The sequence below is a fragment of the Carettochelys insculpta genome, chromosome 14, assembly GCF_033958435.1.
Source record: "Carettochelys insculpta isolate YL-2023 chromosome 14, ASM3395843v1, whole genome shotgun sequence".
Taxonomy (NCBI): Eukaryota; Metazoa; Chordata; order Testudines; family Carettochelyidae; genus Carettochelys; species Carettochelys insculpta.
Window position 1 is genome coordinate 9,045,465 of NC_134150.1, and position 14,155 is coordinate 9,059,619.

General features: G+C 44.2%; 1 protein-coding gene across 9 annotated transcripts in view; it reads left to right on the plus strand.

Annotated features, from left to right (window-relative positions):
- The window catches only part of LOC142020793 (dipeptidase 2-like), a 35,662-nt gene that overhangs the window by 9,504 nt on the left and 12,003 nt on the right, over positions 1–14,155 (plus strand). For 7 of the 9 annotated variants that reach the window (XM_075008978.1, XM_075008980.1, XM_075008981.1 and 4 more), the window contains 5 exons: positions 1,541–1,790; positions 5,414–5,540; positions 6,043–6,172; positions 6,381–6,522; positions 12,990–13,059. In XM_075008978.1, the coding sequence (XP_074865079.1) occupies positions 1,675–1,790; positions 5,414–5,540; positions 6,043–6,172; positions 6,381–6,522; positions 12,990–13,059 (585 nt within the window). In that variant the 5' untranslated portion in view covers positions 1,541–1,674. The remainder of the gene's footprint in view (positions 1–1,540; positions 1,791–5,413; positions 5,541–6,042; positions 6,173–6,380; positions 6,523–12,989; positions 13,060–14,155) is intronic. The other 2 variants (XM_075008983.1, XM_075008984.1) reach the window with 2 other exon arrangements.

Consider the following 14,155-nt stretch of genomic DNA (forward strand, 5'->3'; position numbering starts at 1 on the left):
TCAGAAACTACAGCTGTCTCTGGATCTCCACTTTCTGTGGTTTTATCATTATTAATCTGTTTAATAAGGATGTCTTCTTCCCTGCTACTATGGGAGGCCTACATAATAAGGATGTCTTCTTCCCTGCTACTATGGGAGGCCTACATAGTTCTCTGAAGACATCCATGCAGTGTGCAGCGGCAGTTAGTAAGGCAAATAGGATGTTAGGAATTATTAAAAAAGGGATCGATAATAAGACAAAAGATATCATACTTCCCCTATATAAAACTATGGTACGCCCACATCTTGAGTACTGCGTGCAGATGTGGTCTCCTCACCTCAAAAAAGATATATTGGCATTAGAAAAGGTTCAGAAAAGGGCAACTAAGATGATTAGGGGCTTGGAACGGGTCCCATATGGGGAGAGGCTAGAGAGACTGGGACTTTTCAGTTTGGAAAAGAGGCGATTGAGGGGCGATATGATAGAGGTATATAAAATCATGAATGGTGTGGAGAAAGTGAATATAGAAAAATTATTTACCTTTTCCCATAATACAAGAACTAGGGGACACCAAATGAAATTGATGGGTAGTAGGTTCAAAACTAATAAAAGGAAATTTTTCTTCACACAGCGCACAGTCAACCTGTGGAACTCCTTGCCCGAGGAGGCTGTGAAGGCCGGGACTCTATCAGGGTTTAAAAAAGAGCTTGATAAATTTTTGCAGGTTAGGTCCATAAATGGCTATTAGCCAGGGATAAAGTATGGTGCCCTAGCCTTCAGAACAAGGGCAGGAGATGGATGGCAGGAGATAAATCACTTGATCATTGTCTTCTGTTCTCCTTCTCTGGGGCACCTGGCATTGGCCACCGTCAGCAGATGGGATGCTGGGCTGGATGGACCTTGGTCTGACCCAGTATGGCCATTCTTATGTTCTTATAAAGGGCAAACACCACGTGCACCCATTCGGTGGTGCCAGAGGCAGCCACATCCTGTGCATGGGGGATTCCAGTGCAGGGCTGGCGGCGGAGCCCTGGGCAGCACCCGGGACCCCAGGTGAAGGGGGAGAGTTCCCATATCTATGCCTTTTTGCCTGTCTGCTTGTCCCTCCCCAGCCCTGAGAGCGGTCCCCACCCCTTATTTGGGGCACCACTAACTGTAAGGATGACCCAGTGAAGAAGTGCTTAAGTTTTACTATTATCTGGACTGCTCTACCAAAGGCTGTATCTTCTATATTCTTATATCTTCAGAGAATTTCATGCTTAACTCTCCTGAATGGAAATAAATAACTCTAGTTGCATGCTTTGGACATGTGATTACTAGTTGATAGATGCAAAACCAGGCTCAGGTATTTCATCCAGCTGCAAAATGAGTAAACAACTTTAACTTCAATTGGCAAAGACAGTTTTTGTAAGGAAGGCGTAACTACAAATACCTACTGATCAACTTTCAAACAGCTGTCACAAGTGTTAATCTCTTACTTAGAAAAAGGGAACTGATTATCATAACATCATCCACCTACTCTGCTTTCTTACACTGTTCATTATTTCTGTTTTCCGGCAGAACTTCCTTTACTTGTGCCTGACCAACAATAGAGACAATCTCTGCCAAAATCATTGCCTAGAACCTTTGCAAAGTTGTTCTTCATAGCCAGCATTCCGTGGTGGTTGCCCTCTCCAGGTAACATCTCTGTGGAAATGAGGAGAGGGCCTTTGAAGCTATTCCTGTGGCTCTTGCTTTTCATCTCTGATGGTTTGGCTTTTAAAACTAATCAGGCTGTGGAGTTAATGAAGCAAGCCCCTCTCATTGATGGGTATGTAGAAAGTCTTGTTTTCCAGTGTGTCCTGGTAATTTTCATTAGCAATATTAATATTATTAATGCAGGGGGCTATAGATAAGGTATACTTATGTATTCAATATACGTGTATGCTGATTTGGAAAGCTGAGTGATCAAGCCCAAACTATATAGCTAGTAAATTAAGAAAGGGTTCTGTAGGGTCTGAGGAGAGAAGCTCATTTACATGTGTAATGCCAAAAGATGTGGGTCATCAGCAGGAGGGGTTGAATTTGTGACCTTAGGGGTTAAATCCCTGTGCTCTACCACGTGAGCTAAAGGTCAGCTGGCTCTCCCCAGTATGCTGGTTTCCAAACTTTTTGGTATCACACCCCCATTTTGATTTTTGAGAAACCCTCACATGCCCCCATGTCTTCTTTACCATCACGCAGCCTCCCCTTTCACAAACATTTGAATTCATAATTTAAAATAAAGACAAACACTTGATATAAGAATGTGATTTAAAATTAAAAATAAGCATAAATAGTTTTCTTGGCCCCTTATGGGTGCCTGGTGCAGCCCCAGCTGGCCAGCTGCCTGAGCCCCGTGCCAGCCACCAGAGCTGCCTGCGCTAGCCACTCACCTGCCTACCAGAGCCAACCACCCAAAGTGTGCACTGCTGGGGCCAACTGCCCACATGCCTGCCAGCTGCTGGGGCCAGATGCTTGTCCACCCACCAGCTGCTGGGGCCCCTCAGTGCCAGAGCCAGCTGCCCACCAGTCAGATGCCCAAGCCCAGTGAGCCATGGGCCAGATACCTGATCTGCCCTCCCAAGCCCTGTGCTGCTGGAGCCAGCTGACCACCCTTCAGGCGCCCAAGCCCTACGCTGCTGGGGCCAGCTGCCTGCCTGCCAGCCACCCGAGCCCTCCACTCAAGCCCTATGCTGCCAGAGCCAGCTGCCTATCTGCCAGCTTGCGCCCCGCACTGCTGGGGCCAGCCACCTGCCTGCCCAGAGCCAGTGCCCTGAGCTGCCAGGGCCAGCTGCCCATCCATCAGAAGCCCAAGTACTGCGAGCCACAGGCAGCCGCCCGAGTTCCATGCTGCCACGGCCAGCCATCCACCTGCCAGCCACCTGAGACCTGCACTGCTGGGGGCAGCCACCCAGCCACCAGCTGCCCCAGCCACCCACCCAAGTCATGGGCCAGCCATCCCAGCCAGTCTCCCGCCTGTCAGTCTGTATTGGAAATGAGATTAGTCTGATAAAGTGGGTCTGTCCCACAAAAGCTCATCACCAAATAAATCATTTTGTCAGTCTTTAAAGTGCTACATTTCTGCTGTTTTGTTTTGTTGGGGTTACACCTGTAATTGTTTGTTTAGAGATGAGTTAACATGAGGTCTGAAAATCAGCCAAAACCTTTTAATTCGCCTCTTCCCACGTACCATTAGAATCCCTCAGTTTTCTTAAGCACAAATATTTTAAACTAGCAAAAGCATATTAGATGTAACTGTACTTTAGAGTGAACCTCTTAGATCACTTACGAGATGCAATAAGGGAGCCAACTATTCAACACAAATTATTGGAAATCTGAAAGATCTGGGTCTAGCAAACTGAGCACTTCAGTGGTAGCTTTCATCCCACTCAGTAAACAAATATTGATGTATTTTAAGGCCTCCTGGTATCCTATGCCTGTTACAATGGGAGACTAAAGGGCAAATCCCATGAAGCCTGAGCAGTACAGCCAGTTCTGCAACCAGAGGCCCAGCCACTCTTGGCTGTTGCCTTGGAAAGTAAGGAGTGGGCAGAAATATTTTCTGAAGATCAAAGAGATGTCAGCAGCACCTGTGGCGTAGCATTTATGTCTCATGTCTCAGTCTGAAGGCATCTCAATTTGATTTCAGAGGCTTTGTATTAACTTCTTGGAATCAGTAGTCTCAGAGAGGTAGCTGTGTTTGTCTGCATCTTTGCAAAACAAAGCAAGCAGTCCTGTAGCACCCTAAAGACTAACAATATTATTTATTAGGCAATGAGCTTTCATGGGAAACACCCACGAATCTGAAGAAGTGGGGTCTTTCCTACGAAGCTCATTACCTGATAAATAAAATTGTTAGTCTTTAAGGTGCTACGGGACTGCTTGTTCTCTTTGGATCAAGTTACATTAGTCTTCAGGTGGGAGTCCAGCATTTGTTTACTTTTTCATTATGGAATTCTACTGTCTCCTTTTAAAATACCCTTCTTTGTCTATAATTTCACTTCCTTTTGCCTGTGCTTGCAAAGTAGGAGGCATGACATGAAAGCATGCTGACTTGATCCAGGAACATAAAGGAAAAGAAAAAAACAGTCATGCAGCATGTGCTTCAAGCTCATAAATGGAGCATGTGCTACATGACTGCTTTGTTTGTTTTGTTAGGATACAGGCTAACACAGCCAGCTCTCTGTTACTATAAAGGGAAGGAGGCACTTTCAGGCTCAGATACTACTCTGCTGTACCTTAAATAAAATTCTAGACTCAGACTTAATCACAATCAAAATTCTAAAGATCATGCTAGTGCAGCTGCTATGTGCAGATATAACATCTGAACAGAAAGAGCAGAGATGAGAAGTGGCTAGAAGAATGAGGTGGAAAGAGGGGGTGACAAGAGAAACTTCAGCATCAAGGAGTGAAAGGGAAAAAGTCTTCAGGACATCAGTAAAAAAGATCAGTGAGGAATGAAATTCACACCAGAAAGGGTGGCTCTGAAGCAAATCTCACTGTGAGGCAATGCTTTAAGTTGTCTGAAAAAAGTGGACGGGCTTTCCTGTAATCTGTGAGCAATAGCTTCAGTAAAAAGCTGCTTAAAATCAAGGCCTACCCTAGGATCAGGCAAACTTGTCCCAGGCGAGAGAGAAAGGTAGGGTTAAGCGTGACGACAACCTTTGCATAGGGTAGGAATAAAGGGGTCATAATATAGGGGTTAGCAGTAAAGAGGGCACAGGACAGTGGTCCAGGGTTAGGGAGTCCATGGGGTTAGAGGAAATGGGGGGTGATATACTCAGAGTGGCCAAGAGAACCAAAACACAAATTCACCCAGGGCTCCATTTTTCCCCTAAGGTTGGCCCAGCTTAAAGTGTACTCCTCAGCCACCAACCTTGATTTTTTTTTTTTTTTGTTGCCAGGTTTGCAAACTCTCCACCACCTAGAGAACCATTGCAAGGATGCTGGCAGTTAACATGCCAGGGGAACTTAAAAGTAGATGAATAAACATTAAGTATAGGAAAGTGCCAAGAAGAGATGAATTACTCCCTTACTCCCAGGTCTGGGGTGAAGCAGGCAGTGGCAGGGCTTTACACCTGCTTATGTGGAAAAAAATGTGTCAGTTTTGAGATCTGTCAGCTAGGCACCTTCCACCAGTGCTAATCACATACAAGCAACAGCACAAAGAGAACTTTGCATAAACATTTCCTTCAAAAGTTTTTTTTGAATGGGCAAATGTCTGACATCAGAATATTGCAAATAAAAAAACACCATGCATTAAAGCAGATGGAATTTTTAAAATAATTTAAATTAAAATAGGTACAGATATTTTAATATGCCTCCAGAAACTTGGCAATATGTATATGATTAATTTACAGAGGAAAGGTCAAGTTTATTTATATAATTAATTCTACCTTATTTACTTTTTAGGCACAATGACCTTCCCTTACGACTGAGGATATTATACGAAAACAGACTGAGTAAAATCAACTTAAAAACCCTCAACACCACAAATACAAACATTCAGAAACTTCAGCATGGCCATGTCGGAGCTCAAGTATGTACTATTGGTGCTATGACCTAGACTTCTTAGACAGAGAAGATTTTGTAGAGAGAATGCTTGGTCTACAGATAGATTGGAGCAAAATACAGATGCATGTCTAGATTTTGGGTATAAAATAGTTTAGAACAGGTGGTTCACATCTGAAATTTTGATTCAGCCCATGGTAATAAGAATGGAAAACAGATGGCTACTGAAGATTTTATATATTGGCATTCATCACACTTTAAAATGCCTTTGCAAAATCCAGCTGTACTTACCACAAGTATTATGTATTTTTTACAGCAGCTGAATTAAAATGCTGTCTTCTTCACCTGTCCTTGGAACACTGTGAGTGGTGGGGTGTCAAGATCCTGTTATCAGATTAGGTGTTCCTCTGGGATATATCAGTGGTTGAAAATTGCAGGGGAGAAAGTTGTGGTTTTCTTAGGAGTCTTTTTGCTGATAATGAAGTTCATGAATTTGTTGTTTGGCTTCTCTGTCAATGTGTCTTGTTCAGTTTTGGTCAGTGTACGTTCTATGTAGTGCTCAGAGGAAGGATGCTGTGCGTCTGACCCTAGAGCAGATCGATGTTGTCAAGAGGATGTGTCAAACCTATCAAGATCTTGAACTTGTTACAACTTCACAAGGTGAAACTTTTTAAACATGAAAATGTTTCTTTAATGAGATTACAGGACAGAATATGTGTGGCATGAAATACTGGGCATATCACACGCAGGCATATTAAAAATGCAAATATTGGCATTCGTGGTTATGAAATGATTGTGGCTCAATGCAAACAGCTGTAAGTCTTTGGCTTCTATTAACTGTGGCATTTATCTTCCTTTTAAACTCCAGGTATTGAGCATAGTAAAAAGATAGCATGCTTGATTGGAATAGAAGGTGGCCATTCCATTGACAGCAGTCTCGCAACACTAAGGATGTACTATGACCTGGGTGTTCGGTACATGTCTTTAACACACACCTGCAATACTCCATGGTAACTGATGTGCGCTTGTTTATGCAATGCTTACTTAAGATGGGTCAAAATTAGTTTGAAAAATGTGGGGGTACTGCTATCTGGGTCTAGTGGTAGAGTTGAATGGTGTCTGGTGGCCTTTGGATAAGTCACCTTGTTCCATGATGGGTTGAGGAGGGAGAATATCTCTTCCTCTTGACAGTGTAGTGATGCCCTGGGATCCATTTTAGTTTGTTCAGACAATAAATGCCTCCATAACACACACCTTTTGGTTCCACCTGCTGGCCAAGCACATCCTCCTGTATCCATCAAGTGAAGAGAGGATCTGGAACCCAAACTCCCTATAAGATGCGAGTTGATCCAGCTCCTAGAAGACTTTCCTGTCATGCCTCCCTCTGCCATACTAGTGATGCTTTTGCAACTCACAGCTATATATCAGCCTTTACATTTGCTCCAGAGCCCGTCCTCAGAGGGGCACCATTGCGGGGGGCCTTATCAGGGATGTAGCCCCCTCCTGAAGTTTCACACACACACACAAATTTCATACTTGGGGTCTGCTTTAAGTGCATGTCCTAACCCAGACCCAGCTCTTAACTGCAACAGAGCTTGAGTGGCTCCCAACTTTCCCTTTGGCCACTGGGTTTGTTTATAAACAGAAGGAGATAGAGTGATTAAGATAACAAAAGTCTTGTAATTCAAAACAAAAAGCAGTCAAGTAGCACTTTAAAGACTAGCAAAATGGTTTATTAGGTGAGCTTTTGTGGGACAGACCCACTTCTTCAGACCATAGCCAGACCAGAACAGACTCAATATTTAAGGCACAGAGAACCAAAAACAGTAAGCAAGGAGGACAAATCAGAAAAAGATAATCAAGGTGAGCAAATCAGAGAGTGTAGGGGTGGTGGGGAAGGTCAAGAATTAGATTTAGCCAAGTATGCAGACAAGCCCCTATAGTGACTCAGAAAGTTCCCATCACGATTTAAACCATGTGTTAATATGCCAAATTTGAATATAAAAGTCAGCTCAGATGTTTTATATTCAAATTTTATATGTTTTGATGTCTGTTTTGTGCCCATTAACCCTTTGTCTAAGGGAGTTAGAAGTCTGTCCAATATACAAAGCATCTGAGCATTGTTGGCACATGATGGCATATACGATGTTAGCAGAGGAGCATGAGAAAGTGCCCATGAGTCTGTGAATAACCTGGTTAGGTCCAGTGATAGTATTTCCAGAGAAGATATGCGGACAAAGCTGGCAGCAGGCTTTGTTGCAAGGAAAGTTTCCAGGACTGGTATTCCTGGGGTATAGACTGTGGCTGTTTGTGAGGATCCTCATAAGGTTGGGAGGTTGTCTGTAGGAGAGAACAGGCATGTCACCTAGGGCCTTCTGAGGAAATTACAAAACATTGGAAAAGTTCCTGGTAACTCCATCCTTGCCACAATGGATGTAGAGGCTTTATACACTAATATTCCACATAAAGACGGATTACAAGCAATCAGGAATACCATTCCTGATGTCACCACAGCCAGTCTTGTGTTTGACCTCTGTAACTTTGTTCTCACACACAATTATTTCTGATTTGGGGACAATTTATACCTCCAGATTAGTGGAACTGCTATGGGCACCCGCATGGCCCCACAATATGCTAATATATTTATGGCTGACCTGGAACAATGATTCCTCAGCTCTCGTCCCCAATTACCCCTCCTCTACTTAAGATACATTGATGACATCTTTGTGATTTGGACCCATGGTATAAAGACTCTAGAAGAATTCCACAGAGACTTTAACAATCTACACCCCACCATCAACTTATGCCTCGATTACTCCACGCAAGAGATACATTTCCTGGACACTACAGTACTAATCAAGGATGGCCTGATCAGTACCACACTGCACCAAAAACCTACTGATCGCTATACTTATCTACACCCTTCTAGCTTCCATCCTGCACACGTGACTAGATCCATTGTTTACAGTCAAGCTCTTAGAAACAATCACATTTGCTCTGATGCAACTGACAGAGACCAAAAACTACAAGATCTTTACCAAATATTCATAAACCTGAATTACCCACCAGGAGAAGTAAAAAACAAATCGACAGGGCCAGACAAATACCCAGAGACCAGCTACTCCAAGATCGGCCCAAAAAAGCCAAGAACAGAACACCACTGGTCATCACGTACAGCCTCCAACTCAAACCACTGAAAGAAATTATCAAAGACCTACAACCTATCCTTAATCAGGATGTCACGCTCCAGAAGGCCCTAGGTGACGCGCCTGTTCTCTCCTACAGACAACCTCCCAACCGTATGAGGATCCTCACAAACAGCCACAGTCTATACCCCAGGAATACCAGTCCTGGAAACTTTCCTTGCAACAAAGCCTGCTGCCAGCTTTGTCCACGTATCTTCTCTGGAAATACTATCCCTGGACCTAACCAGGTTATTCACAGAATCATGGGCACTTTCTCATGCCCCTCTACTAACATCATACATGCCATCATGTGCCTACAATGCCCAGATGCTTTGTATATTGGACAGACTTCTAACTCCCTTACACAAAGGGTTAATGGGCACAAAACAGACATCAAAACACTCCAGATCCACAAACCAGTTAGTCAACATTTTAATGGAATGGGCCATTCTGTTAATGACTTAAGAGTATGCGTGTTACTGAAAAAAATTTTCGCACTGCTATTCAAAGAGAAACACCTCAGCTGTCTTTTATATTCAAATTCAGCACATTAACACATGGTTTGAACCGGGATGGGAATTTTCTGAGTCACTATCAGGGCTTGTCTGCTTACATGGCTTAATTTAATTCTTGACCTACCCCCCCCAACCCCTCCACTCTCTGATTTGCTCACCTTGATCATATTTTTTCTGATTTGTCCTCCTTGATTACTGTTTTTGGTTCTCTGTGCCTTAAATATTGAGTCTGTTCTGGTATGGCTATGGTCTGAAGAAGTGGGTCTGTCCCACGGAAGCTCACCTAATAAATTATTTTGCTAGTCTTTAAAGTGCTACTTGACTGCTTTTTGTTTTGAATAAGGATACGTTATATATTCCTTCGCTAACATAACACAAGTAAGTCACCCAATGAAATTTATAGGTAGCAGAGTTTAAACAAAGAAAAGTCATGGTCATCCTGTAGATCTCTTTGCTGGGGATGGTTGAAAGGCCCAAACTATACCAGAGTTCCAATAAAATGAAATAAGTTCAGGGATGACAGGCTGTCCCCCTTAAGTAACTTGCCACAGGAGGTCAGAACATGGTATGGTTTGTGTTGAGTGGCTTTAATATTTATTTTATTTTCTTTCTTTTATATTGGAATTAGATGCAATGCTCCTGTCTACTAATTGCTAAGTTATCTGCCAAAAAAAGTAGAGTTTTAAGTGCCTTATTAGTCCCTGGAAACAGGAACATTCTTTGAGGTGACTGGAGGAGGGGCAGTAGCCCCTCTAAGAACCCTGCCACTTCAGGACATTGGCTCCTGCCTGCCCTCTACCTGGGAGTATGAGGAATGTAGGGCACTGTCTTTATTTATGCATCTCTGGCTCTGCCCCCGACACACTGATTTTAAAACTAGTCCACTCTTCTTTCCTCTCCTCCTTTTCCCCTCCCGCCAGGCTGCCTATTCTTTGCTCTATCACCTAGGCCGTGTCTACACTAGCCCCAAACTTCGAAATGGCCACACAAATGGCCATTTCAAAGTTTACTAATGAAGCGCTGAAATGCATATTCAGCGCTTCATTAGCATGCAAGCGGCCGCGGCACTTCGAAATTGATGCGCCTCGCTGCCGCGCGGCTCGTCCCAACAGGGCTCCTTTTCCCATGAGTTGATGGGAATAAGGGGACTTCGAAGTAGGCGGGGTCGTTTCGAAAAGGAGCCCCATTGGGACTAGCTGCGCGGCAGCGAGGCACGTCAATTTCGAAGTGCCGCGGCCTCCCGCATGCTAATGAAGCGCTGGATATGCATTTCAGCGCTTCATTAGTAAACTTCGAAATGGCCATTTGCGTGGCCATTTTGAAGTTTGGGGCTAGTGTAGACGTAGCCCTAGGAATGCTTCACTGTGACTACATCTACACCAGCAGTCCCCTTCTGAAAGAGTCATGAAAAGGAAGGAAATTGAAAATGCAAATGAAGCACAGATTTACATATCTGGCAGCTCACTTGCATATTCTTCTTTCGAAAGAGCTTCTTTTGAAAGAAGAAAAGCAGTGTAGACACAGCTCTTTTGAGCATAATCCCCATCTTCAAAAGAATCCTTCATCCTATTTTGTTTTTAGGAAGAAGGGTTCTTCCAAAGAGTGGGATTACTTCCAAAAGAGTCATGTCTACACCGCTTTTCTTCTTTTGAATGAAGAATATGCAAATGAGGTGGCACATATGTAAATATGTGCCTCATTTGCATTTTCAATTTGCTTCATTTGCATGACTCTGTCAAAAAAGGAATGCTAATGTAGACATAGCCTGTAAGAGCATCAGAGTTAAAGAATGACCACTTGGTCAGATCTTTTCCTGCTGTCAAGAAACCAGCAGGCTGTCACACCACAAACACTGCTTAAATTACACTTACAACTTTCCTATTTTTTCCAACTCTCCAATTTTGGAGAATGACAGTACCCTAGTGTGGGGCAACTATTCTTCCATTTAGTTTCACTTCATACTTGTCTGTGAACCTCTTTCCTTTAAAATGAGCTGGGCCAGGTTACCAGGTAGGACCCAGACTTTTACACACAAATACTGATTCCTCAGCAGGACAGCCAATGCACTTTTGAATTCTAAGAACTTTTTCCCAGAACACCTTTGCTGTAGATTACTGTGCAGAAACAACAGATTTCTTGACCTAAGCACACATTCAGTCTTAGAAGGACTCTTTATGGAATGAGCTAACAGTAAAGTTGACCTGCGGTGCCCAATACAATCCCCATTAGCCACATGTCGTGAACGGGGCAATGGGATGTGGCAAATGTAGCTCAGAAGAGCCACACACATGGGGTGCCCCTTCCGCTGCTCCACGCATGTGTCCCACTACTTGGTGGGATAAGTGTATGGAGGCAGCTCCAAGCTGTGGACTCCTGCAGCCCTCACAGTGGTCACTCCAGTTGCAGGGTGACATGGTTCATATAGTGGTGCAGGTCCAGCCACTTGGTGGGAGCTCTAGTGAGTAATCTCTGTGGCGGGGGTCACCCAGCTGGGGGTGGGACGTGGTGATCTATTCAATTTCTGTTGGGCACCACTGATGTAGACATCAGCACTGGGACCTACTTTATGCCAATTCTTTCCAAAAACAGCTTTTGAGGAGGAACGTTCCACACTAGGTTCAGATTGGTGGCATAAATATCAAAGCCTGAAAATCATATTTCTAATCCCAGAGTCGTGCAATCTCATAGGGGGTGAAGAAGAGTTAATGGTAGGAAATAGCCCTGCATGACTCTGCTCTTGCCTCCTGATCTAGACACATTGCCCTCCAGTCTCCTCTGTTTGGCTAATAAGGTCATCCCCAATATCCTGCATCCAGTTCTTACAGAGCCATTTTCACATCTTTCTATACTGTCTCCATGTACATGGATTGTCCTTCTTTGGCTCCTGAAGATTACAAGTATCTGAGAGGTAGCCCTGTTTGTCTGTGTCTTCGAGAGCAACACGAAGTCCTGTGGCACCTTATAGACTAACAGATATTTTGGAGCATAAGCTTTTGTTGGCAAAGACCCAGTTCCCATGAAAGCTTATGCTCCAAAATATCTGTTAGTCTATAAGGTACCATAGGACTTCGTGTTGTTCCTGCACATTACCGCTCTCTGGTCCTAGGCCCACTGCTGCTGTCGTAGAGTCATAGAATCCTAGGTCTGGAAGAGACCTCAGGAGGTCATCAAGTCCAGCCTCCTGCTTAAAGTAGGATCAACCCCAACTAAACCATCCCAGCCAGAACTTTGTCAAGCTAGGACTTAAAATCCTCTAGGGATGGAGATTCCACCACTTCTCTCGGTAACGCATTCCAGCACTTCACCACTCTCCTGGTGAAATAATTTTTCCTGATATCCAGCCTGCCTACAAGAAGTAACTTATTTAAAATGTAACCCATTCCCATGCTGCATCCAAGCCTAAGAATCACCACAGTATTCATTGCTGTAATTCTTTTTCCTCTTCACCCATAGCATACGTGCAATTTTAAAAGTGAGCCTAGTCTTGGTGAAAGATACCAGATTGACAGCCCTGACATCTGCTAGTGACCACTAGAAGTGTTGCAACTTTAGACCGCACACACTTGTTCCATCTTGCCCATGTGATCTAGTTCTGACCTAGACTCCTGTGCAAGAGTGAGATACATGACACAAGCATGACAATGCAAGAATGAAATTTATGTTTATCATCTTTAAACTCAGCTATCTGACTTCAGGGTGAGAGTGTTTTACCGTGTTCGTGTGAAATTTAATCGTTGGCTCTAATCCACTAGAATAATTACTCTTTTCTTTTTGAAGGGCAGAATCTTCGTCTAAAGAAGTACATAACTTTTATCCTAATGTGAATGGTCTGAGTTCATTTGGCAAAGTAAGACTCTCTCCTCAGTGGCAATCTGAGCAAACTTTTCTATCATTAACACTCTCCAAGATTCTGATCCTTTTTTTTTTTCTTCCTGAAAAACCATTTGTCTTAAGAGATTTAATTACTGTAAATTGTAGATGGCCTTGCAATATGGTATTCAGAATTTAATAGAGCAGAGAGAGCAAAATATGTAAAGATAATGTGACTCTATCTAGATCTATAATGTATAATAAAACTGTATCCTTACTGTACAATTCCATAGACTTTTTCCCATCCTAAATCAAGGACTGGCCCTCTCCTAAACTGTCCATGTTCCATCATTCCTCAGTCTTTTCTGTTTTTAACAATTCAGTACACTTCTGCACAACCTTGTGGTTATGTCCCTGTCAAACTCTGTATCACTTTCCTGTGATGGCATAGGTTGAGTATCAGAGGGTGCGAGTATTCAGGACCTGAGACAATAGGTTGCAAGGCAACTGGTGGGCAGGGCACAAATAGTCAAGTGACCCTCCCCAGGTCAAGTGTCCCTGCCAGCTTGGGTAGCCAGAGGAAGGGGCGGGGCCAGAGCCTCTCCTTATCCAGCTAGGTGCTGCTGGGTGTAACTTAGCAGCTGTCTGGGCAAATTCTGGGTGGGCACTCACACAGCTGCTGTGCTGCACCTGGCAGCATCCAGGAGTGGCTGCAGGACCTGGCTGTCAGGAGGAGAAACTGAATGCTTGGGGAAGCTAGTGCAGCAGGAGGGCAGACTTTCCCCACACAAGGTAACATAGGATGGGGACGGGGACAGAGGAGCATGGTGGCCATGGGCTGGGGAGGAGTCATGTGGGGAGGTCACACACCCCACTTCCCTTTCACTGATGCCTCCCTTTGGGCCCTTCCCACAAGTTGCCTATCCAAGATATGTAAAGGTTCAAGCCTCAGTTCCCTCTAAGCTGCGCGACTGCAGCTGTCTGTTAAGCATTGCACAGGCACTGAGGGCTGCAGTGGGACAGACTCCTCTCCCTCAGTCCTGGACCCAACTCTACCCTGTCCAACCATGGACCCGCTGGGGCCAGGCCCCAACCCAGCCTGGCCCAGAGCTGCCGCAGAGTACCTTGTGCAG